The sequence below is a fragment of the Antedon mediterranea genome, chromosome 4 (genome assembly GCF_964355755.1).
Source record: "Antedon mediterranea chromosome 4, ecAntMedi1.1, whole genome shotgun sequence".
Taxonomy (NCBI): domain Eukaryota; kingdom Metazoa; phylum Echinodermata; class Crinoidea; order Comatulida; family Antedonidae; genus Antedon; species Antedon mediterranea.
The window spans coordinates 8,916,906-8,943,592 of NC_092673.1; the positions used below are offsets into that span (position 1 = coordinate 8,916,906).

Genomic DNA, 26,687 nt, shown 5'->3' on the forward strand with positions numbered 1-26,687 from the left:
CATCAAGTAACAAGTACCCATTAACTAGTATCGACCACGTAAACATGGTTCACAGTGCTGGCATCCTCACCAAGTAACAAGTACCCATTAACTAGTATCGACCACGTAAACATGGTTCACAGTGCTGGCATCCTCATCAAGTAACAAGTACCCATTAACTAGTATCGACCACGTAAACATGGTTCACAGTGCTGGCATCCTCACCAAGTAACAAGTACCCATTAACTAGTATCGACCACGTAAACATGGTTCACAGTGCTGGCATCCTTATCAAGTAACAAGTACCCATTAACTAGTATCGACCACGTAAACATGGTTCACAGTGCTGGCATCCTCATCAAGTAACAAGTACCCATTAACTAGTATCGACCACGTAAACATGGTTCACAGTGCGGGCATCCTCACCAAGTAACAAGTACCCATTAACTAGTATCGACCACGTAAACATGGTTCACAGTGCTGGCATCCTCATTAAGTAACAAGTACCCATTAACTAGTATCAACCACGTAAACATGGTTCACAGTGCTGGCATCCTCATCAAGTAACAAGTACCCATTAACTAGTATCGACCACGTAAACATGGTTCACAGTGCTGGCATCCTCATCAAGTAACAAGTACCCATTAACTAGTATCGACCACGTAAACATGGTTCACAGTGCTGGAATCCTCATCAAGTAACAAGTACCCATTAACTAGTATCGACCACCTAAACATGGTTCACAGTGCTGGCATCCTCATCAAGTAACAAGTACCCATTAACTAGTATCGACCACGTAAACATGGTTCACAGTGCTGGCATCCTCATCAAGTAACAAGTACCTATTAACTAGTATCGACCACGTAAACATGGTTCACAGTGCTGGCATCCTCATCAAGTAACAAGTACCCATTAACTAGTATCGACCACATAAACATGGTTCACAGTGCTGGCATCCTCATCAAGTAACAAGTACCCATTAACTAGTATCGACCACGTAAACATGGTTCACAGTGCTGGCATCCTTATCAAGTAACAAGTACCCATTAACTAGTATCGACCACGTAAACATGGTTCACAGTGCTGGCATCCTCATCAAGTAACAAGTACCTATTAACTAAATCTAGTTTGACATTCTTAAATTAAATTGTTTGACAAGCATTCTTATTAGTGAAATCATGTTTGCTGTTCACCTGGTTTACCTTAAAGCCTGTTTTCCACGGCGTATTCGTTCGCACGAATCAAAACCATCAGCTTATATGCATGTGTGTTCCTATTTCCATCCCCAGAAAATAAATTCGCAACCAAATCATAACTCAAGAAGCATGCTTTACTTCAGGAGACCTGCTAACATCCTTTACAAATACCCAGTGAATGCCATGCCATGTTTTGTATTTGAACCAAAAAAATAAAGATTCATATTCTGTCTATAAGGTGAACATCTAGACAAATCTTGTATATAAATAACATATTTAACTTCCTGATTCCTGTTAAAAATGTTAATGTTGATTAAAATATTTGTCGATATAAATATATATATATATATATATATATGCACTTGATGTGCATACAATTGTTAATAGTTTGATTGTTGAGCTATTATTAGCCATTGTTGTTTTATATACTATACTGTACTGTAAGTTATACTGTGCATAGTACTAGTACAGTAGGTGGTCTATTCAACTGATCTATCTACCATTTACCCATTGTAAATACTTCTATTACTAGATTAAGCTAGTTTTAAATAAACTCATAGAAAATGTTAATAACAAATTGTAAAAATCCAATTATTTTCTAAAACTAAATAGTATTACAAAAATCTATGTTTTTATATCAGAGTATTCTTGGCTTTCTCATGAGCATCTGTCACAATTGCTACTGACTCTAATTTATGAACTGGTGTTTCATCTCTAATAACCGAAAGTCTGTCAGATTAAGCATATTTTTTTCTAGGTCTGATAAAGACTGACAGATAAGCCATGGTTGGAGGAAGATCAGCTTTAATCCAAAACGATGGTAGAAGGCTATTATCAAAAAAACAAAGAAATCAAACATTTAAACACTTATCAACATTGAGGCTCGAAAATTACACAAAAAACAGGTTGTTGGTTAATGAATCCAAGCAATCTCAAGAAAGAAGGAACAAACTTTCTTTCAAATTAAGAGAAGACTTATTTATTGCAATCGAACAAAAATCTATGAAAAAAACATTGTTGGTACTAATCCCTTTGGATTCTTATACTTTTTAGGAAAACATACAATAGCAAAATTACATTACAGTAGATTCAGGACGACCAAATTAATCCTTCCACAGCTCATGTCATATTTAAAAGAAGCACGGGAAATTGAATATTTGCATTTCATCAATATTACAGTGAACTTGGAATAAGTTTTACTGGTCTCCACCAAAAGCAATTTTGTGTCCAAAATCACATTGCCATTATATTGATAAGTTTTTAGTCTTTTTGCCATTCTCTACTGGTTGAGTTAAAAAAAGAAAAGGCGAAGAAGCTTTTTATACATCTAACATCTCTTTATTATTATGATTTTAGTTATTCCAATATAAATTATTTGATAGTGGTAGTAGAATAATTCATCAAACTATACATATGACCCAAATGGCGTATTCCTAAACATTGTAAATTTTTGAAGGCAAAACACCTGTATCGAACTAAACAACAACTCTGAAAAGTGAGCAAAAATTTAAAAAAACATAATTTAATTCGATTGAGTCACGTTATGTGTATCAATAACAATGACTACCATAGCCACAATCAAGGCAAGACCATGTTTGAAAAAACAACATATGAACCACTCATGGGAAAATAGACCTGTTAAAAAATGTATGTGATTGAAAAACTATGACAAAGAACAGAGGAAAGTCGGACACAATTGGTAAAACTGTATTCGGAATTTTAAAAAAAGTTATCCAACGATACCAAACAGTATGGTATTTGGTCTTTATTGGTCACGTGACTTGTTTTATTGCTAAATAACTATGACTTTTTTATATTGGTGTAATGGAATAATATGATCAGTATCAAATTTTCTTTCTTTTTCAGTGTAGGCTACAATATGGCTGCTTTACTCTGACCAAATTTTGTGCAACCCTTTCATTCTGTTTTTGATACCCTAATGAACAACTGTTCAGGTTTCAGAATGTTATCACAATTTGAAGGATTGGTTTCCTTAACACACCTACTATTATTTAGTAACTCCTATTAGGCCTCTTATCCATAGCCCAATCGGAATTACACTACGTCTTTTACTGCAACTTGGCTGAATAACAATATTACCAATCTAACCAACGTATACTTTATAGTGATGCCTCTGATTCTAAACACTGCTTACAATTATATTGAATCAATTTAAAAATCTTAATGAAAAACACTTTATTTTCCTCTCGTACACCTAGGCTTCCAGTGAGCAATGGTCTTTTGATATTCACTAATAACGCAAACTTGCGCTAAATATTTACATAATCCATCTGAAAAGGCTAATCACTTCAAAAAATCGTTTTCCCAACATAAAAAATGATACCAACTGCACATGGAAAATATATATCGTTGAGCTTGTGCACATTTTGTGTTCATAATCAGTGTACCATATCCCGCATAAATGGCTCAGCCTATCGGTCATTCAATCTAAATTTTTTGGATTGCATATCGGAGATTAGCTACTTAAATATTTTACAGTCATACCACCTTCAGAGATTCAGCTTTTTTTCCACTAAATAGATTCAGTATTTTTAGAACTAGAAACGGAACATAAAATTGAAATTATGGGAAAGAATAGGGTTTATAAAATTACGTTATTTTGAGTGTATGCATTAGCAGCAGAAACACAGCATATCACATGCTTTATAGCAATTGTTTTATTTTATTTATTTCTTTATTCTGATACAAAATCAATAGGATAAAAACACAAAAAGTACCGAGACGGCAAACTTATTTCCATTGTGGTCCTAAACAAATATAACAGAATAAACAAGGAAAACCACAATAACTTAAACATAATACACAAACAAATAGCAAATTAAATTTCTCTTAATCTAAGAATTTCACAAAAATAACTTTTTGATCTCTGTTTAAATAATTGTAATGAAGAGGAGCTTTGAACAAAATAGGGGAGTGAATTCCATAACTGAATGCTTGTTATTAAGAAAGTTGACCTGTTGTGAGTTCCTATGACTGGAATTTGGATCGAAATGCTGTCTCTAGCAAATCTTGTATTGTGATTGTGACGTTGTCTCGTCAGGGTAATTGTATCCAGGTAAGTTGGAGCACTTTTGTTAATTATTTTATACATAATACATAGTTTCCTCACTTGTACTCTTAGGTCAACTGGCAACCAATTTAAGTTTACAAACTCATGTATACCTATATGAGATCGTGGTCCTAGGTTCGAAATGCACCTAATAATTTTGTTTTGAGACGTCTGTAGCCTATTTTTAATATATTTATTTGTACACGAGTACCATACACAGCACCCATAGTCATAATGACATTGTGTCAGAGAAGATGCAATTAATTTAAGAGCATATTTAGTAATATATTTTTTATTTCTATTAAGAAATTTAAGTATACAATGAATTTTATTGATTACTTTCATACCTGTAGCTGTACCAGTCAGGTTCTGGTCAAGATCAATTCCAAGGTATGTGATTGAAGATTTAGCAGTTATGTTTTTATTATTACAGGTAATTTTCATTTCTGACTGTTTTCTACACATGGTTTTTGTACCAAATAAAATTGACTCCGTCTTACCAAAATGAAGGGATAATCTATTGTCAGAAAGCCACAGATTCAACGCTTGCAATTCATTACTTAGTCTGTTTTCAATATACTCTCGGTCTTTATTTGTGACCAAAAGGGCTGCATCGTCTGCATATAGCAACAACTCACAACCAACGGCCGATTCCATGTCGTTGACATATAGCAAAAATAGTAAGGGACCCAGAATAGATCCCTGGGGTACTCCACATTTGACGTCAAGAAATGTTGATTTAGTACCTTTTATGTCAACAACCTGGGATCTACCGTGGAGGTATGATTGCATCCATGACAGAGATAGACTAGTAAAACCCATGGCCTTTAATTTATACAATAATATGTCGTGGTCTACTGTGTCGAACGCCTTTTGAAGGTCAATTATTATCATACCAGTCATTTTCCCTTTATCCCATCCATTTCTAACAGAATCCGATAGATGTATTAGACATGTTTCTGTAGAAAATGAAGGTCTAAAACCTGATTGATAGGTATAAAGAAGTGATTGGTCGTTTAAGTAACTCATTAATTGATTATACATAATACGTTCTATAATTTTAGACACTGCAGATAGAATTGAAACGGGTCTATAGTTTCCAGCATATAATCGATCTTTCTTTTTGTAAATAGGCACTACCTTAGCAGATTTCCAATCAGAAGGGATATAACCGGTTGAAATAGATATATTTATAATATGGCTCAGTGGATGTAAGATAGCCAGAGCCCCATCTTTGAAAAATCTGGCAGGTACGGAATCTAAACCCGCACCTTTCTTACTATTTAAGTTGTTTATTATCGTTAGTACGGTTTGTTCATTTACTTCTTTAAAGGCAAATACACCTTTTTTATCTGCATAGTAATGTTTAACGTGGTTTTCATTGTAAGTATTAGATGAAGGAGGGAGTTTGTTGACTAAATTTTTAGGAGTATTAATGAAAAAGGAATTTAAATAGTCAGCAATCGAGCTTTTGTCATAAATTATTTTATCTTCACATTTTAGAGCAATGTTTTCAGATTTATTTTCTGTTCCGGTACCTAAACTTGTTAAAACATTCCATAATTTTTTGGGGTTATTTTTATTTTCATTTAGTTTGTCCGAAAAATAAGATGACTTAGCTCTTTTTATTTTATATTTTACAGAATTTCTTAACTTTTTAAAGACAGTAAATATGTGCTCATTACGAGTTCTCTTAAATTTAGCTAAGCATTTATCACGTTTAATGATCAGATCTCTAATTTCTGATGTGAACCATGGTTTGGAACGTTGTTTAATTCTTATTTCTTTTAAAGGAGCAACTTGGTTGATGGCATTCATCATTTTTAGTTTGAACCAGTCCCATGCAGTGCAGACATTTGTGCAATTTGTGATATCGGACCAATCTAATTCATTTAATTTAGAAGTAAGTAGTTCTGATGAGTATGATTTCATAGATCGTATTTTAATCGTCTTATGCCTCTTAATCGGGATTTTAACTATCTTTCTGGTGCAGTAAGTTATAAAATGATCACTGACACCGTAAGGGATAACTCCGTATTGGAAAATGTTAAGAGGTTCGGATGAGAAAATAAGATCTATGATGGTAGAGGTAGTGCAAGTAATACGTGTTGGGTCCTTAATAAGTTGGATGAGATTAAACATATTACAAAATTGGGACACCCATTTATTTTTACTTAAATTATTAGATGATACATCTACATTAAAGTCACCTAAAATAATAACTTCTTGACCTTGTAAAATATCTCCACAGATTGTCTCAAGTGAGGTAAAAAACGATCGCTGCTTTTCAGGTCGGTAACAGGTTCCGATTAGAATAGGTTTGGTTTTAGGTAATAATATATTTATCCATAAAGATTCAATATCATTTATGTGCTACAAAACGTGTAAACTGAACTTGACGTATTGGACATACACAGATTTTTATTTTCTTAATTTATAGGAAATAGAGCGGCAGTTTAGAGCATTTTGGTCAAACAAACAAGATACCAATATCTGAATATAGGAACAGTTGGTATGAAACATAACACATTCAGATATGGATGTCTACCGGGTCTCCCTGTTGCATGTGGCCCTTGGAACCAAAAAGAAGGGGGATATAACATTTATTTATTATTGTTTTTATTTTATCTTTAGGCAATGTGGGCAAAGGTTACCAATAGTAAATTAATCACTGTCCTATCAGATAGGTGGTAATCCCCCTGATACAGGTGCTATTTTGTGAACCAGTTCAGCAGGGTAACCCCCTACTCTTCTCGAACAATGACTCTAGATTGTGCATTTGACTCTAGATGTGCTAGATTAAACATTTTTTTTTTTTTTATTTTTTATTTTATTCAATTAAAACCAACAGCGATAAATACCGCCACTAACAGGTTTGAAACATAAAACAATACAACATCAAAAACGGTTAACAATAAAATACAGATAAAATATATAAATATATATATAAAACATAGATTGGCATGCCATAAAAAATTTCAATTAAAACAGGTTATGCAGACTGTTCAAGAAGTGAACACATCATCGTCCTCTTAAAATAACCAAGTCATTGGGGTACCACATTAAACCAAATTTAAAAGATCCGGCAAACCATTAAATCGTCACTGCCAAACAAATTGTCCTCTGCATATGTCCGCCAAACACCCCCAAATATTGACTCCTATGGCCAGATCAAATGTTCAAATTACCACATTATAACAAAGTATAATTGAATTGAATCAGCATATCTCGCTGATTACTAAATCAGACAAATTGTTTTTCTGTATGTGGCCCGTCGAACCTCACCAACATTGGTGATTGTGATTGTTTCGTTTTTGCGTACAAAAAAGACATTGCAAAACACCAAGGTATCTTGAGTAATAGAAACCATTGATTAAAGTATTATTTTTCATAGTTTTATTATTGTCGGCAATGTGGGTTGTCCGTGTGCCGACTAGGCTATTTCATAACCCATTCACATAGCCATAGCTAGTCTATAGTAAACAACACATGTTACTAATACCATTGATAAAACTGTTGATAATGACGTAATAGTTATACAGTAATACAATTAGTAACTATAACGATAAACAATACAACAATAATAAAGTTAATAATGATTATATCAACATTGATAATAGTAATGAAAATCAAGAAAACAATAATAGTACTGACGATACAATTAATAATGGTCTTGATATTGATAACGATAACATAAACACCGACTTAATTAATGGCAATAACAACGTAAATAATTAAAATACAAATGCTAATGTTACAAATAATGAGAATAAGATATAAGTAAAACTATTTACACCCATTTAAACACCATTTTGTGGAATATAAATAGCTTAAAAAGTAATTTCAGTGATTGTAAATGTATTACATTTATTTTGTGATTTTAATAATATGTTTGGTTGTAACTTGGACAACCTCTACAACTACTACTATATTTAGGGATAAGATTGTATAAGTAAATCGCCGCACAAGAATTATCTAGCTTACTATCTAAATACATTATATGGTTACGAATCAAAACGGAGAGCGATTCGATAATAATAATTGCTGTAGTTTATAGACCACCACAAAATTAACCATATATGCTATTGATAATAATTTATATGAAATACTTAATACTAAAATGAATACGCTGAATATTTGTATAAAAATAATAACAAAATATTTATTTACTGGAGATGTTAATGGTAGAAAAACGACTAGGCCCTATAATTCGTTTTTATGTAATTAGAAGATATATTACAACTATATTTAAACTCATCACTTTGACGAGTTCGGGTTATCCGCGCAAGCGCAACATGCACGTACGTTAAGATAATAAACACCAAACATTATTATGACATCCTATGACATGAAGTAAATATGTTTACAATTACGAATTGTACCCATTTTTCATACAGCAAATTACGGTATTTACAGAATATAGCCTATATTATATAGTACAGATAGATGAAAATACGAGACCCATTTTTTAATCCAGTTTTTGACGCATGAAGATGATTGTCTGAGCCAGATCATATTAAACTCGAAAGATACTCGTACACATAGGAAAGAAATGCGCGCTATGTTAAACGCGGTAATGCAAATAAGACTTTTTAAATTCAACTGACCAAAGATGACGTCACGATATCCGATATACAACATTTTTATATGAATTCATCTATATATAAATTTACGTAAGGGCAAAATTCGGTAAATCGCGCGTTATTTCTAGAATGTTTACTCGATGGTATATAAAGTTGGTTCGTACTTTCGGTACTGATTTTAACCACCAGATGTAACCCTGTTTACTAATTAAATTGAGTTCGATAATTAGTTATTGACGATTAAAACGAATTTAGGTTCAACGATTTGCCCCAAATAGGGGTGTTTTTCTAATGGATGTCCGTCTTGAAAAATACCCGCAGACAATAATACGAGGATGCTTCGCATTTTCGTATCTCCTCCTACGATAATTGTTTTTAATGGCTGAAAACCGGTTGAACAGCTCGAGTACAGCATCGTAATGTTGAAGACAGGCCGATTTTTTTTTTAAATACTATTTTGATAGATTTAATATACGTTTATACAAATGTATTGATTTGCGATGAATGGAACATTCCAATCTCTGTTCCACAAGTGTCTATTCCCTCAGGCGTCGTAAAGGAAAGTACTGTATAGGCCAACTCATAACAGAAATTCGATTCATTTTTTTTTTCAACCAACCCAACCATTTCAATCTGTGCTGCAGAGGTTGGATATACATTTTTTTAAACAGATAATGAGCTAGCGCTTTCACTCGCCGTATATTATGTACACATCTTTATTATTGCAGTTAAACCACCCACATCACCACCCTTCCCTCACTGGCATGAGTAGCGTTGTAAAACCAGTAGAGGATGGGCCTACGGTAGGCCTACATCACATGCCCTAAACGCAGAACAACTTTGGAGGGTAGGGTAGGAACCAACTTAAGTATGAATTGGCTCTAAGAAACAATTGAAAACCATTATGCCTACTAATTAAGTTTTTGCCCGAATTTATGATTTTGCCCGAATAGAGGTGGTTTTCACAAATTGTTTTTTTTGTTAATTATATAAACATATACACGTCATAGTGATGTATCGTTACATGTACTATACTATTTCAATCGACGGTGATAGTTTCAACAAAGTATTAAATCGCAATGTTTTACTGTGTATAGTGGTATATTATTTGTAAAAAAAAAAACTTTGTCCTTTTGTAAAAAAGTTATGTTCACAAACATTAGGTGATATGCTGTCCACAAAAATCGTGGAAAAAAGAAAGAATAAAGAAAATGAAAACAAATCCAGACAATCACAAGGACAGTGTACAACAAAAGTTACGTCAACAAGCGAGATGAGTTTTTTTGTAAGAAATATTTCTTATTTAGCATTGTGTTCTATAGTTCCAAATTTGCACCCATGGAACACATTAGAAAATGATTTACAGTTTGCCCTTACCTTTTCCCGAATTATGGCCATAATAGCCGCCCATACGGGAGGGCGCTATATTTTGAAAACAAATGTTGTGGTTCTCTGTGTGTGATTGATTGTATTTCACGTCTAGCCTAGCCTTGGTGGTAGACCTATAAAGTACTGTAGGCCTAGATATATTGTTTATGTTGTTGTTTCATTTCAAATGGAGTTGTTTAAGTCAGGTTTTTCGGGAGCAGGTAAACCTAAGGAGTTAGTAACTTCTCATAAAGTATCGCTATTAGTTCTTATTAATGCGTATTCTGAAAGTGATCAAGAAGGGCTGGAAGCCAGTCAGTCATTACTTGCAACTGATTCTTCAGAGTGTAAAAAGAAATGGAATATTCAAACAAGCAGAGAATTTGCAAAGTGCATGTTAAAATGGATTCAGGTTTGCCATTTGTTTGTAGATACTGTATATAATATAGAACTAGGCCTAGCCTAGCTACAGTAGCCTCTAAGAGCCCAGAGGCCTGGGCTAGCCTAGGTAGGCCCTACTACATAAAAATAAAACTCATTTTGATTTATTTTAAATGTTTGTTTTTCAATTCATGTATTTCTTCAATCCAACCTAGCCTAGGGTAGGCCTTGGCAATGGCTAAAATAGGCCTATAGTATAGGTCATGATGGTCTTTATATGCATTGTTAGTAGGTGTTATAAAATACATAATATATAGGCCTAGGCCTAAGCTATTTATAATAAATTTATTACATAGGCCTACTACAATTTTGGAAAGTTATGGAAGGAAAGTAGTTTATCGAAATAATAATACAGTAAGAAAATGATCTAAACTAAAGTTCAGTGCATTCCATTACATTTTTCGTGCGTGTATCGAGTGAAGTCAAATTGTCTCGGGACAAATAAAATATTGAAATTCTTAAAAGAGGTTTAATAGATAAGCATTATTTTTTATTTACTAATTTTTTATTCTATTCAACAATATTTTACGAGGGTGGTCCATCCAGTCTAAACATGTAATTGTAACAATATAAATCAAATTAAAATAACTTTCATTGATAAAGATAAAATAAAGCACAACATTTTTAAGAATAAAAAATAAATGAATCTCAGAAGAAAAGATAGAAAAAAGGAAGCAACTATAACAAGAAGATGTTTCTTGAGCAAATATTTAAAGGAAGAGTAAGATGAAGCAAGTAAGATATCTAAAGGAAGAAAATTCACTTTCTTACGACTGGTAATTTTAAGTAGTTGGTAATATTAATAAAATATGCAATTTTTATATTTGAATTATTATTTGCCTGCCATCTTCTGTCATTAAAAATTGCGTTAATCTATAGAATATTAAATTATGCATTTGATGTATGTTGTTAGCGTGGCCGGTGTTCACCCATACAACAATCGTGTTTTTAATATATGGCTAAGCAGTGGTTTCTTCATAAATCTCCTTAATTATCGAGGTGATTATATTTAAATTGTAGTGCCTGGTGATTGGCTAGTGGTTATGTCATCCACATCACATCCAATCACCGGGTCTAATTGAATGAAAACAGCAATCCCTGATCCGGGATTGGCTGGCTATGTATAGTTGCGATTCGTTACCTAGCGGTCGTTTTGAAAAGTACACGCAGGGCAAACTTAATCACGAACAAACGAAGTACCTATTATTTTTAATATATGGCTAAGCAGTGGTTTCTTCATAAATCTCCTTAATTATCGAGGTGATTATATTTAAATTGTAGTGCCTGGTGATTGGCTAGTGGTTATGTCATCCACATCACATCCAATCACCGGGTCTAATTGAATGAAAACAGCGATCCCTGATCCGGGATTGGCTGGCTATGTATAGTTGCGATTCGTTACCTAGCGGTCGTTTTGAAAAGTACACGCAGGGCAAACTTAATCACGAACAAACGAAGTACCTATTATTATTCACACAAGAAGTAAGACAACGGTGAGTATATAGATCATGATTACACGTTGTATCTACTACACTTAAGATTAGCCTAGGCCTACCTAGGCAGTATCAATGTCGGCAAATCATATGGTTTACTAGTAATCCTAGAAGGCCTAGGCCTAGTATCCTTGCTGATTTTGTAATTTTACATGTATGTAGGCTGAGACAACAAATAAATAGTTATTGTCTCAGATGTAGGGCTACTACAGGTCATAAAATGCTACTTTAATGTCATAAAAACATTAGCGTAGATCAATCGCGGCAGAAACCTATACTAGTTCTAATTATAGCATCTACAATTCTAAGCCAATAACAAAATAGTATTGTTTTTATCTGGTATATTGATGAAGTAGGCCTACACTAGGGTCTTCACAATAACATACAATGTAATTTAATAACTAGTGGCGTGAGGCAGAGGCCTGAAGCCACTTGTTTAGGAAACCTAAGTGGCCCTCCAAGTTTCAAAGATCGAGGCCTCGGACGTTTTTAACATTTTCACATTTTATGCCTGTTCCTCTGGGCACTGCTCATGGGCCCCAAGCTTCGGTTTAGCCAGTGAGCGCACATAGCTGTTACGCCTCTGATTATATACTGTTCAAATATGTATGAATACATACAGTGCAACAAAGAACGCGCGAAAGAAACGTAGTCAACAAGTTTAAAATGTCGTTTCTCATGTGCAGTAAACAATATATTAGGCACGCAACCGTTTCGTTGTTACCATGCGGTTAATTAAACTGTAACATTGTGGGCGGTCCGCGGTCTGTCGGCGAGAGTCAAGGAACCCTTGATCTCACGTCGATGCATATCCTTCTATTCTTTAATCCATGGTTGAATGTGTTAGTGTAATAGATGATGGTATGATCATCATACATATCAACATTAATACATTGATCAAAAGAGGTAAGGCAGAAGGGAGGTCATTAATGTAGATAGAGAAGAGAAGGGGTCCTAGGGTAGATCCTTGAGGAACACCGGTAGAGCAAAAAAGATAGAGTCTGACCAAAGAGGACTTGTTGGGAGCGACCAGTAAGATAAGAATGAAGCCAAGCGATACTTGAAGGAGAAAAGCCATAGTTAGTAATAGTAGGGTAGTTATCAAGTAAAATGTTGTGGTTAATTGTGTCGATAGCTTTCTTAAGATCGATGAAAAGCGTGCCAGTAAGTAAGTCAAATACCAGATTGAGAATTAGAAATCAAATTAGAAGAATCAAGGTAGGAGTAGATTTGAGAAGAAACAGATTTCTCAATGATTTTAGAACAAAGAGGAAAAATGAAAATAGGATGATAGTTGATTGAAAACAGAGAAGTGCCAAGACTAAGATAAGAAGTACAATTATAAGGATCAATCACAGAAGAAAGGGTAACAGCATTAATTATTAGCAAAGAAGGAGTTAAAAGAGTTAGCAATGGTTTGAACATCAGAGATGTCAATGTCAATGAAAAAAAAAGAAAGCAGGAAGAGGGTTGGATTTTTTAGAAGGGACAAGTGTATAAAATATGTTTAAATTTCATTCAAGAAAAGCTAATTTGTGTGGGGCGAGATAAACATTTTGTTTTCGGTACTTTTTAGGAGCTAGATTATTTTTTTTTTTTTGTGCGGATATTTTTTATAAATTTAACAATTTAAAATTTTTTTAGTTTTTTACAGGTCTCGGAAGGATGTGTGCCTTTCATAATGGCAATTTTTAAACATTGTTTATTTTTAATATTATTATTAGGAATAACACTATTTATATACATGTACTGTACTGAGTGTAATAATATATTCTATAGAAATATACGTCAGTGTCATTTACAGTAATATACAACAAACTACGTAAGAGAAAAATTTATTTTAAAAACAATAATTTTTACAATGTACTATTACAATAAAAATTTGATCCAGCCCGTAAAGCCAACGTATCCATTTTTATACTTACCACCTATTTTCCCCCGATTGCATACTGCAGATATTTCAAATTTACATATTATTCAATCTAATTTTTATTTCTATTGAATTTATTTCCGTTAAAAAACTTGCACTTTAGTGTGTCACATCTTTGTGTCGTCTTTATTATTGTGGTATCGCTAAATTATTTCTGAGGTAAACCCAAACACATTCCACCATGAGTTTTCTAGATCTAGTTAGAAAACTCAGATATCTGACTTTTCTAGATCTAGTTAGAAAACTCAGATATCAAGATCTGAGTTTTCTAGTTCCAAAATGGAACTAGAAAACACAGATCATCAAATGGATCGTTCCATTATTATTAGAGGGTAGCATATTTGAAATACTACACAGTATAATACGTTTTCTTACTAAATAATAATAATTATTTTAACTTGTAGTAGCAACCTACGACTTAAATCATAAAGAAATACTGTACAGTACACTTTACACCTTTTAAAATGTAGGCTTAGCATTTAGGTCTAGCCTAGCAAAGCAAACTCAATTCAAGGCTCAACGTGTGGGTGGAATCGCGATGTTTCGCGAAGAGTAGGCCTGGTCCTACTAGAGGTACTAGGTTAGAAGTGGTCAACTCGTACCCAAAATAACTCATACCTATTCTTAACTTGGCTAACTCGTACCCCAACCAACTCGTACATACATTTTTAAGCCTACATTTTAACGGTAACATGCACTGTATTTTCTTTATGATTTAAGCTGTAGGCCGCTTCTACATCTTACAATATTAGTAAGAAAACGTACACAGTAATCAGTTTTAATAATACTCTAGTAGGCCTACTTCAAATGACCTACCTTCTGATTAATAATGGCAAATGACCTACCAACCAATCATAATGATGATCTGAGTTTTCTAGTTCCATTTTGGAACTAGAAAACCCAGATATTGATATCTGAGTTTTCTAGATCTAGAAAAGTCAGATCTGAGTTTTCTAGATCTAGAAAACTCAGATATATCTGAGATCTGAGTTTTCTAGATCTGAGTTTTCTAGACACCCTTGTAAAAATCATAGCCTAGGCTAGTTTGGGACCCAGAAAGGATTTACCTGCACCCTCTAGCAAACTATTTGAACAATGTTTTTTTGCTTCCTTGTATTTGTCGTATTCGATTTAGACTTTCACCGTTGAGTACTTCTTTAACGGAGTATTTCTTTAACGGAGTATTTTAAGCATTGAGATTGTTCTTAACAAAAAAGCTTTCGTTGTCAACATTTTCTATTCGAATGACTTTCTGTTGAGCACAAATTTACAATTCGAATACAAAAAGTACTCAACGAATCTTTACGTTGACAACGAAAGTTCCCAATCGAATACAACAATTGATACAATCAATTTTTTGCTGTTGGCAAAAATTGGGATGCTTGGTCAATACAGGGGCCAAAAGGTCAATATGGTAAAAGTTAAAGACTGTTTAGCTTGGTAACTACTACTGGGTGTATTGGAATATTTTTTGTGACTCAGAAGACCCATATTCTTGCCGCGGAAGCCTGTTGAAGGCGGCATTTCGCGAGTTTATGTAATTGGAGATAAACATTTATATTTAAATAATACCGATCTCAATTGTATTATTATAATATCTATATTCAGACGAAGTTAAATTAACTGAAATCAAAATGAAACGGCAATGAAAATGGCAAAAATGTATCTAGTGCACCCCATACAAATTAGTGCGACCAAAATAAAGTGTGATAGATATCCAACGTAACCGATATGATGAAAAGCATATCTAGTGGCGCTCCATACAAAATACCGAATGTTGATTTTATTGCGACTAAAATTAGTCTCAAACTAAATTAAAACAAATTCCAGGTGCATGAAGTTATTTCATCCATTTCAGTGAATTTTTATGAAATTTCTATGCTCGTTCCACAGAGAAATCTCGGTATCTCTTTTTAGCATTAAAATTTGTATTGAAATTAAATAGTAAACGTCTTTAATTCATAAAACCACCTACAGTAGTATAATAAATTATTTTTCAGAGTTCTGATGTAGATTTGGAAATATTTGTACCTAAAGTTCAGAGTATTCATGCAGACCTGGCAAATGCTTTATTTAAAAGGTAATTGCACAGTACACCCATTCAGGATAGTTTTTAGGAAGGGAGAGGGAGGGGTGTTTATTTGTGGAGGTGTTTATTTAGTGGGGAGGGAGAAGGGCACATTTATTTTTTGGGTTTAACATGGTATTGGTAACATGTGTAATCAAATAAATATCCCATATATATATTTTCTTCATTTAGTTGGGAGAAATTGGTAATTGAAGGTGTTTCATCAATGGCAGATGTGTTTGTATCTGCTGGTAAACTACTTGAAGCCTCAGAAACTGAGCCAATTGTACATCGCAACTGTATCATTGGTAAGTATTTCAACTATAGCATTATCAGTCAAATGTTTAATGTTTTGAAAAATGCTTAGAAATTAAGATGTAGGATTTTTGCCATGGCTTGATATATTTTTTTTCTTTTTACACGAAAAAAATTATATTTTTAACTAAATAAATATTTATCAATAGATATCACATGATAATTGGTTGATCATCAACTTTTTTTTTCTGTATTATTCTTCTTTCCACCCTATTTTTGTGCGTCGCGTTTCTCTAAAACGTGTAAACATAACATTCCGTAATGTCTTTGTCAACATATCGACATTTATGTGAAGTTGTGCACCTCCTATTTTTAAAACGTCAGAGTTGCACAACGTGACTTGTGCGCGATTTATGAATTTAAATGATTGATCATAGACTGAAAATCCAAAGTCATTTTGTATTGACACTTTAATTCATATCAAGAGTCAACTTTCTGGTCAAATGGAATGTTTAACACAAACACGCATATTTAAAATGTTTAAATGCGCAAAATTAATTTCTGATCAATTTTCTATAAGTTTCAGGATATTTTAAGCATTTAAAAAATTTTTTTTTTTTTTGGCGTGGTATTTTTTGCATGGTTGCTCATTTGTAAACAAGATTGAATTTACATAACTATCCTCCAATCAAATGACAAGAATCTTCTCAGATGTGTTATGAAATATAGTAATGTACGGTATCCACTCTACCAATTGCAGGGCTCTTCATAAGACGAATGATTTTAGCTTTTGATCAATTGTCCTTTGACACTGTGTGTAAACTATATAAAAACCTCAAGAAATACTGTATAAAAGGCAAACAGCTATTTATTGCTGAGCGAACATTAGCCAAGAGTTTAAATAACATGGATTTGGATGACAGCTGCCTGACCAAAGAAGACCTAGAAACTGCATGTGTCTCAAAAGAGTAAGATAATAGTTGAGTTACTTTTAATTTATTGCAGGATGGCCATACTGATGGTAGAGAATATCATTTCATGAGTAAATAGATTAACCGCATATAATAGGAATATCAATTTTTAATTTGATAATTTAGCATAAATCCTATTACTACCAATTAATACCAGTCAAAGTTTAATTCTAATTCTTTTTACATTCTTTTTTTATTACATTTATATCTAGCCATGATTTATCATTAAGTGGTATTTTCTCACATCGTCAAGCTGAGTTTTTTATGTCAGAGCAGGCTGCCCTCCTTCAGAATGAGGAATGCAAAGCAATGCCTCCAAATGAACTCCATGAACACATCAGTGATCTTTCAAAAAACAATCCTGAATTACCAGCCACTGTAAGTGCTTCAAAGTAAAAAGAAATCAAGAGAGCGTACAGGAGGCAAACAAATATTTAGCATTGTAATATTTTCTGCATCTACCTAAATTCCAAGTTAAGCTGAATAGGTTTTTGATACCAGAGCTCAGCTTCTGACATCAATTTTAATCTTTCTCCAATCAATTTTACTTGCTTTTACATAAATAAAAAATATAATAAATTGTTATATGGTATTTGTGTGTACTGTGAACTTATTAGGCCCATCTGCTATGTAGAACTTATTAAAATATGCATGTTGCATCTGATTGTGCATGATCTAGGGAGCTGGGTCTAGAAAACTTGCCAGCAATTTTGTGAATAACAACCATGTTCCACACCCATCACAGGATTATCTCCAAAATTAATGTGAATAAAATGATGACACAATTGAGGTTGTCCTGTGAACAGATTATGATTGGAACACTTTAATACTAACACTATTAGCAATATGCCTAATTAAATAATGAAAACAATCTCATTTCATTTCAGAGATTCTTGTCATTTTTAAACTACTTGAGAGTGAATGAGTATTGTGCTGCAGTACACAGTCTGTACAACTACTTTGATCGGATATCATCACCAAGCACTATGAGTGTCAGTAGTGAAGAGTTTAGCCAGAGTTATCGATATGCCGCTCTCAATTTAGCCAGCTTACACAGTAGATTTGGCCACAAGTAAGGCATCTACATCACTCACATGGTGTTCTTTCCCACCACTACATCAATCCCAATTTAATATAAGTATTCATGTTCTTACAGGTAATGTTTTGTTAGATCATGTCTAATTCTCAGAATGAAGAAAATTTCAGCATAAACAAACCATGCACAAAATATGAGAAGTTATAGAAATGATGGTGCATATAAGAGTTTGTAATTCTTATTCCCCTTTTCTCACCAAAAGCAAAACTCCAGAGTTGACACCCCTGTGTTTTTTGGTGTAAAGGTAAAATCAAACAACTCCTGAGTTCAAAACACCAGGGTTGAAGCTGAACATTCTCTGGAGGGCGAACTGCGGGGACACACCAGTGTTTTGGTGTTAAAGATATCAAACTCTGGAGTTGTTTGGGTCAAAAGGTTATCCTGGCATGATTATTCATTGATTTTAATAGAGAAAAACTTTAATGTGGATAAGCATAGTTGATTTGTTAAAAAAAAAGGGGGGTAATTAAAATAATTAGTAAAATTATTTGATTTCGATCGTCCATCTTCGCGATGTAAACAAACAGAATAGAGGGCGGTATTACGATTTTATTTTAAAAACTCTTCTTGTGTTGCTATGTTGGTGTTAATGGGGTATCTCCAGAGTTTCTCGATGTCATGAATGATCACAACCCCTGGGTAGTTTTGGTATTACAGAACAGCATATTCCAAGATAGTTAGTTAACTCATAGAATCACTGTTCTCTATTATGAACATTTTTAAATTTAGTCAAAATTGCTTGAACTGCCATGAATTTAATTTCTGTTGTGTTTTTTAGAGAAGAAGCTCTTTTAACATTAAAGGAAGCTATTAGAATGGCACAAGAGGCGAATGACTCTGTATGTTTACAGCATGCTTTGGTAAGTTCAATCAACAAATCTGACTTTATTTTGATAATTAATTAGGTAAATAAATAAACCCATGCCTAGCAACATCACTTTATTACTTTTTCTAAAGAATCGCACTCCTCTCCCCCTTAAAAATTAATGATCAGGAAATCGAATCTATTCAAAGCTACAAATATGTAGGTGTGATTGTTGGTAATAAATTTAGCCGGGTAGAACACTGTAAAATTACTATAAAAAAAGGAAATACTCATTATTTAATTATTAATTTTTTCTAAGAAGTAAAACATGTATTGTAAGTAAAAGGTCGGGGTAGGGCCTCCTATTTAATAAGATTGAGAAGATGGCCTTCCAGCCTACTTACTAACTATCCTAGACCTATATATGCAAAATAAATATTGTCGTCATGAATTTCAGTAAATACATTAAAAGTATAATGTAATAAATACTGGACACTAGCTTTGGTGAATAATATTTGCCCATGTTCAATCTGTCGTGCAAATAGAGAGTGTACGGTGGAATGTTTGTTTATGTAAATAAATCACTTACCAACTCCATTTTCAAACAAGATGCGATTTTTATAGTTAACATTTGTTTTAAAACCTAAAATTTTGCAAAATTACGGAGTTAATAAATATGAACTGTCATCGATTTGGACGTTCTTGATTACTGTCAAAATTGTAAAAATGAAACTTCGGAAAGGTAAGCGTGTGTAGTGAGGTGAAATAAATACAGGTTTCTTTTAAAATTAATTCATGCTCGCTACTTAGGCTTACTCCGCAAGAGAACTATATGGACAAGGCCTATTAGATACTACTCTCTCTTATCTTAGGCCTGCTGGCTAGCTACTACTACTAAAGGCCTACACTTCAAAAACAAATCAACAATCCTTTCTCATGTGTGCACCAAACATGTGTGTTTGGCCTTTCACGCATCAGTGCACCTCATCAGCATACTAATATCACGATGTTAAATTCTATGTGAAAGCTCTTCCTGTTAATGTGATTTTCAATATCACGTTACGAAAGCACGATAAAATCTTATGTGAACGTGCCTAATATTATCCACATAGCTAATTCCTTTTGCATTGTAACTGTTACACATTGGGATGCACAAAAATATCATTGACGCAGTAACTTTATCCTGTAAGTTTCCCCAGACCGTATAGCACCTTCTAGCAAACTATGTTAATGTTTTTTTGCTTCCTTATATCAATACAAATACATTTTTTGCTGTTGGCCGAAAAACAATTGGGATGCTTGGTCAGTACAGGGGTCAATATGGTCAAAGTTAAGACTTTGCGTAACTTGGTAACTACTGTGTGTATTGGAATATTTACAGCATCATTAGCCGGAATTAGCATGATAAACAAGATGACTTTCTGCAGGTTCATATAGAATATCATGATAAAGAAACTCACAATAATTTCTGCTTGTTAACCTAACATGATTACCATCGTTTTTTAGTTGGTCAATTGAGGCTCGGACAACAATCAGCCCATCAAACCTTTTGTGGCTTTTAAAATTAAAAAAATTATTTTTCATTTGCATTTGTTTAGGGTTGGTTATATAGATTAGAAGGAACTGATGGTCCTAACTCAACATTGTTGCTGGAAAGAGCTGTCACCAAATCTGAAGAACTTAACTTACCAGTAGGGTTTTTTTTTTCTTACTGTTAATTTTGATTCTTTCTGAAAATTTCAGTAATAACAATTGACAAAGTAACAACAGCTATCTTGCTTAAATAAAAAATAGCTGTTTGTGACTCTTTGAACCTTATAGTTTTGATAAAAACTGTGAACTGTAGACAATGAAATATAAAAATTTGTTGTGGATTTTGACTATACCCTTCCCTTCAAAATTAAACTACAACTCATGGATCATTTTGAAAGTTTGGCATTAAAATAAAAAAACTGTAGGCTATTCACAAACAAACCTACAGACAAACATACAGGGGCAAAAACAAAACCTCCTAGCCAGAGGTAATAGTTATAGAAATGGCTATGTTATCTTTCACACATTTTCAGTTTGAAATAAGATTTTGGAAACATTATTTTTACAGTATCTAACCTCACTTGGAGTCATCAATTTTGCTCAACATAAAGCACTACATAAATTGCCACCAGCAAAGTAAGTAATGCATGAGTAATCCTTATATACTGTTATTACTTTGTTCCCTTTGCAAATCATTAACTGATTGACTTTTTATTCAACAGAGTAATGGAATATCTTTCAAGAAGCAATGCCATTAACTGCCATCACAATCAGCCTCAACTTATGTCAGTCAGCCTAGCCCAGCAAGCTTCACTTTGGTCCCTATATGGGTATAGGTAAGAAACGTGCCATGGTGGAAAGTTGATAAGTTGTTTTTTTTTGTCATATACAAATATAGAGAATACTAATAACGTAGCACACATTTAGAAATATACCGTATATTTCGGTGTATAAGTCGCACTTTTGACACGCAAATTTGACCTCTAAATTAAGGGTGCGTCTTATACACCGAACATATGCCTCGCCACACAGATTGTACATATCGTCACCTTGTTGGCTAGGCCTGAGTAGGCTAGGCCTAGCCTAGCTACAGTTTACTAACGTAACAGCAACCTGCTTCTGCCTAGTTTTCAAGGCATTTTAGCGTGATATTATACTAAATATGATGAAAAGATTTGTTCATTATAGAGCTGTTTTAGGCGCTCCGATAAAATTTCATTTGTAAACGTTTACGATTGGAATAGGCTAGTATTTATTTATAGTTACTAGATGGTACGCTCGCTTCGCTCGCGTACCATCTAGGTCGTGCCCACATATGGTTATCGAATACATAGTAATTTCAGCGTAAAAAAACTGGCGATTTCAAAATGTAGGCCTACGTACCGCATGACTATAAAACATTTATTTATGTATTTATGTAGTCAACCAAAATTAGCACCGTGCGAATTACTTCCAAAAGAGAAACTTCTCACAAAATGAGTCCAAATGTTTAAACAAACCCAATTTGTATTTTGTATCTAACATTATTGAGGGTTGGGTTTTTTTTTAATAGGCCTATAAATAACATAACACTAAATAGAGTAAAACATTTCCGATTTAATAACTGTTAAAATTGTCACTGTCATAGTCGATTGAAATAGTAAAGTACATGTAACGATACACCACCACGACGTTTATATTTTTTTGTAATTATTAATTAATACAAACGTTGTGAAGCAACTGTCAGTAATAAAGTATTATATTATTATGTGTTTATAATCTAAAAGTAGGGGCTACCCACACTCACAGTAATAAAGTTTATTAGTATATTTGTTTATATTATAATAAACAGTAGGCCTACCAACGCACACAATAAGAAATTTGCGATTCAAATGGCTATCAAAAGTGGTTAATACCTATTTACAGTATTGTATAGCTTTACAATACTATTTATGTTTATTCTCAAAGGGCCCATAAATTGACCTACTTGTGTTAAATCATGGAGGTATGCAAGCATGGTTAAACCAAATAATTTGGAATGTTCCATTCATCGCAAATCAATACATTTGTATAAACGTATATTAAATCTATCAAAATAGTATTTTTTAAAGAAAATCGGCCTGTCTTCAACATTATGATACTCTACTCGAGCTGTTCAACCGGTTTTCAGCTATTAAAAGCAATTATCGTAGGAGGAGATAGGAAAATGCGAAGTATCCTCGTATTATTGTGTACAGGTATTTTTCATGAGGACATCCATTAGACAGTGTATACCACGATCGGAAAACACCCCTATTTGGGGCAAATGGTTGAACCTAAATTCGTTTTAATCGTCAATAACTAATTATCTAACTAAATTTAATTAGTAAACAGGGTTACATCAGGTGGTTAAAATCAGTACCGAGATTATAACCAACTTTATATACCATCGAGTACACATTCTAGAAATAACGCGCGATTTACCGAATTTTGCCCTTACGTAAATTTATATATAGATACGCACGATCGCCGACCGCCGTACCCCCAGCGCAAGCCCTTCTTGGCGGCCACATGATGTACGGTATTCGACTAGTATATTCTCCAGTTGATTATAGCATGGACCTAGCGTACACACTTCTCGGATACATAGATACTAATCGAATACGATTGTCCGTGAAAACGTGCGCCCTCTCGCCTGATCGAGCGAGGCTAGCCCACACACGTGCGTGTTACACACACGGTCATGCACTCGATGTTGCGGGTACGAAACTCATGAATAACAAGTTAGAAAGAACTTGTTGAGGCTGGGCGCGGCCGAGCCTAGGTAAGAAAAGAGCTAAATAAAGAACGCCGTTGTAGATTAACAAAATATATTATTACAATAATATTGATTACAATTTAAAAAAACATTGTTTTGATGAAAATATAAAGTGCGTCTTATACATCGACGATATAAATAATACCGATATTTTACTCTCAGTTAGGGGGTGCGTCTTATACACAGGTGCGACTTATACACCGAAATATACGGTAATGGTTATTTTTACTTTACTTTATTGCCAACAAAAACGGAATAAACATAAACAATCATCATTGACAAAAGGTGATAAGATTTAGTTAAAAGAAACTAATTAAAGCTTAACACCAACTTACATAAGAAATAGTATAATTTTGAAATAAAGACAAATTTAAAAAGACTAGATGGTACGCTCGCTTCGCTCGCGTACCATCTAGGTCGTGCCCACAGATGGTTCTCGAATACATAATAATTTCAGCGTTAAAAAACTGGCGATTTCAAATGTACGTACCGCAGGACAATAATACATGTCGTTTACAGGAACGAATAAATAGACACTGTGATTTATGTACTGAACTAAAATTAGCACCCTGGGAATTACTTCCGAAAGAGAAACTTGTCCAATTGTTTAAGTCAAATTTAAACAAACTTAATTTGTGTTTTGTATGTAACATTAGGGTTGAGGGATGGGAAAGAGGATGGGTGCAAAGAGGAACAATTTTTAAATATATTCTTTATCCATGTAGTAACGAAATATTAATTGTTTTCATGTTTTACAAATAATATACCACTAAACACAGTAAAACATTGCGATGTAATACTTTGTTGAAACTATCACCGTCCTAGTCGATTGAAATAGTATAGTACATGTAACGATACATCACTACGACGTGTATAATAATTATGTTTATATAATGTAAAACAATTTGTGAAAACCACCCCTATTCGTGGCAAATCATAAATTCGATTTAATCGTCAATAAATATTAAATGATCTAACTCAACTTAATTAGTAGGCCTAATGGTTTTCAATTGTTTCTTAGAGCCAATTCATACTTAAGTTGGTTCCTAACCCTACCCACCAAAGTTGTTCTGCGTTTAGGGCATGTGATGCACCGTAGGCCTATCCTCTACTGGCTTTACAACGCTACTCATGCCAGTGAGGGAAGGGTGATGATGTCACGTGGGTGGTTTAACTGCAATAATAAAGATTTGTACATAATATACGGCGACTGAAAACGCTAGCTCAATTATCCGTTAAAAAAAATCTATATCCAACCTCTGCAGCACAGATTGAAAAAAAAATGGATCGAATTTCTGTTATGAGTATACAGTACTTTCCTTTACGACGCCTGAGGGAATAGACACTTGTGGAACAGAGATTGGAATGTTCCATTCATTTCAAATCAAGACATTTGCATAAACGTATATTAAATCTATCAAAATAGTATTTTTTTAAGAAAATCGGCCTGTCTTCAACATTATGATACTGTACTCGAGCTGTTCAACCGGTTTTCAGCCATTAAAAACAATTATCGTAGGAGGAGATAGGAAAATGCGAAGCGTCCTCGTATTATTGTGTGCGGGTATTTTTCAAGTTGGACATCCATTAGACAGTGTATACCATGATCGGAAAACACCCCTATTTGGGGCAAATCGTTGAACCTAAATTCGTTTTAATCGTCAATAACTAATTATCTAACTCAATTTAATTAGTAAACAGGGTTACATCAGGTGGTTAAAATCAGTACCGAAAGTACGAACCAACTTTATATACCATCGAGTAAAAATTCTAGAAGTAAGGTGCGATTTACCGAATTTTGCCCTTACGTAAATTTATATATAGATAAATGCAAAGCTTTAAATTATAATAACCATAAATAAATAGCAAATAATCTATATATAAATTTACGTAAGGGCAAAAATCGGTAAATCGTGCGTTATTTCTAGAATGTTTACTCGATGGTATATAAAGTTGGTTCGTACTTTCGGTACTAATTTTAACCACCTGATGTAACCCTGTTTACTAATTAAATTGAGTTCGATAATTAGTTATTGACGATTGGAACGAATTTAGGTTCAACGATTTGCCCCAAATAGGGGTGTTTTCCGATCGTGGTATACACTGTCTAATGGATGTCAATTTGAAAAATACCCGCACACAATAATACGAGGACACTTCGCATTTTCCTATCTCCTCCTACGATAATTGTTTTTAATAGCTGAAAACCGGTTGAACAGTTCGAGTACAGCATCATAATGTTGAAGACAGGCCGATTTTCTTAAAAAAATGCTATTTTGATACATGTAATATACGTTTTTACACATGTATTGATTTGTGATGAATGGAACATTCCAAATTATTTGGTTTAACCATAGAGGTATAGATTTAGATTTATGGGCCCCCTTGGAGAATAAACATAAATAGTATTGCAATGCACTTTTGATCGCAATTTGAATCGCAAATATCTTACTGTGAGTGTTGGTACTGTTAGATATAATATAAACAAATATACAAATAAACTTTATTACTGTGAGTGTGGGTAGGCCCTACTGTTAGATTATAAACATATAATATACAATAAATAAACGTTATTACTGACAGTTGCTTCTCAACGTTTGTATTAATTAATAATTTAAAAATATATAAACGTACGTACGTAGTGGTGTATTGTTACATGTACTTTACTATTTCAATCGACTATGACAGTGAGAGTTTTAACAAAGTATTAAATCGTTAATGTTTTACTGTATTTAGTGGTATATTATTTATAGGCCTATAAAACATTAAAAACAATATTTCGTTACTGAGTGGATAAGAATATATTTTAAAATGTTTCCTCTTTGTACCTATCTTCTTCCCCCATCCCTCAACCCTTAATGTTACATACAAAACACAAATTGGGTTTGTTTAAATGAGTCCAAATAAAAAAATTTGACTCATTTTGTTTCTCTCTCGGAAGTAATTCCCAGGGTGCTAATTTTAGCTGACTACATAAATCATCGTGTATATTTATTCGTTTCTGTAAACGACAATGTATTATAGTCCTGCAGTACGTACATTTGAAATCTCCATTTTTTTCTCGCTGGAAAATACTGTGTATTCGAGAACCATCTGTGGGCACGACCTAGATGGTACGCGAGC

At 33.6% G+C, this 26,687-nt stretch overlaps 2 protein-coding genes across 3 annotated transcripts in view; both read left to right on the forward strand.

The window, feature by feature from the left end:
• The first annotated feature begins 178 nt into the window (after positions 1–178).
• On the forward strand, positions 179–6,905 carry LOC140047539 (uncharacterized). The gene is made up of 6 exons (XM_072092581.1): positions 179–207; positions 4,161–4,251; positions 4,599–4,635; positions 6,039–6,148; positions 6,497–6,536; positions 6,880–6,905. Exons 1-6 carry the CDS (start codon positions 179–181, stop codon positions 6,903–6,905), a joined length of 333 nt encoding a protein of 110 aa, XP_071948682.1.
• Positions 6,906–10,327: 3,422 nt separating this feature from the next.
• LOC140046556 (anaphase-promoting complex subunit 5-like) overlaps positions 10,328–26,687 on the forward strand; it is a 47,120-nt gene continuing 30,760 nt past the window's right edge. The window contains exons 1-10 of one of the 2 annotated variants that reach the window (XM_072091249.1): positions 10,328–10,608; positions 16,061–16,140; positions 16,321–16,436; positions 17,144–17,351; positions 17,567–17,732; positions 18,242–18,426; positions 19,229–19,310; positions 20,854–20,946; positions 21,357–21,424; positions 21,511–21,624. In XM_072091249.1, the coding sequence (XP_071947350.1) occupies positions 10,384–10,608; positions 16,061–16,140; positions 16,321–16,436; positions 17,144–17,351; positions 17,567–17,732; positions 18,242–18,426; positions 19,229–19,310; positions 20,854–20,946; positions 21,357–21,424; positions 21,511–21,624 (1,337 nt within the window). In that variant the 5' untranslated portion in view covers positions 10,328–10,383. The remainder of the gene's footprint in view (positions 10,609–16,060; positions 16,141–16,320; positions 16,437–17,143; positions 17,352–17,566; positions 17,733–18,241; positions 18,427–19,228; positions 19,311–20,853; positions 20,947–21,356; positions 21,425–21,510; positions 21,625–26,687) is intronic. The other variant, XM_072091250.1, reaches the window with a different exon arrangement.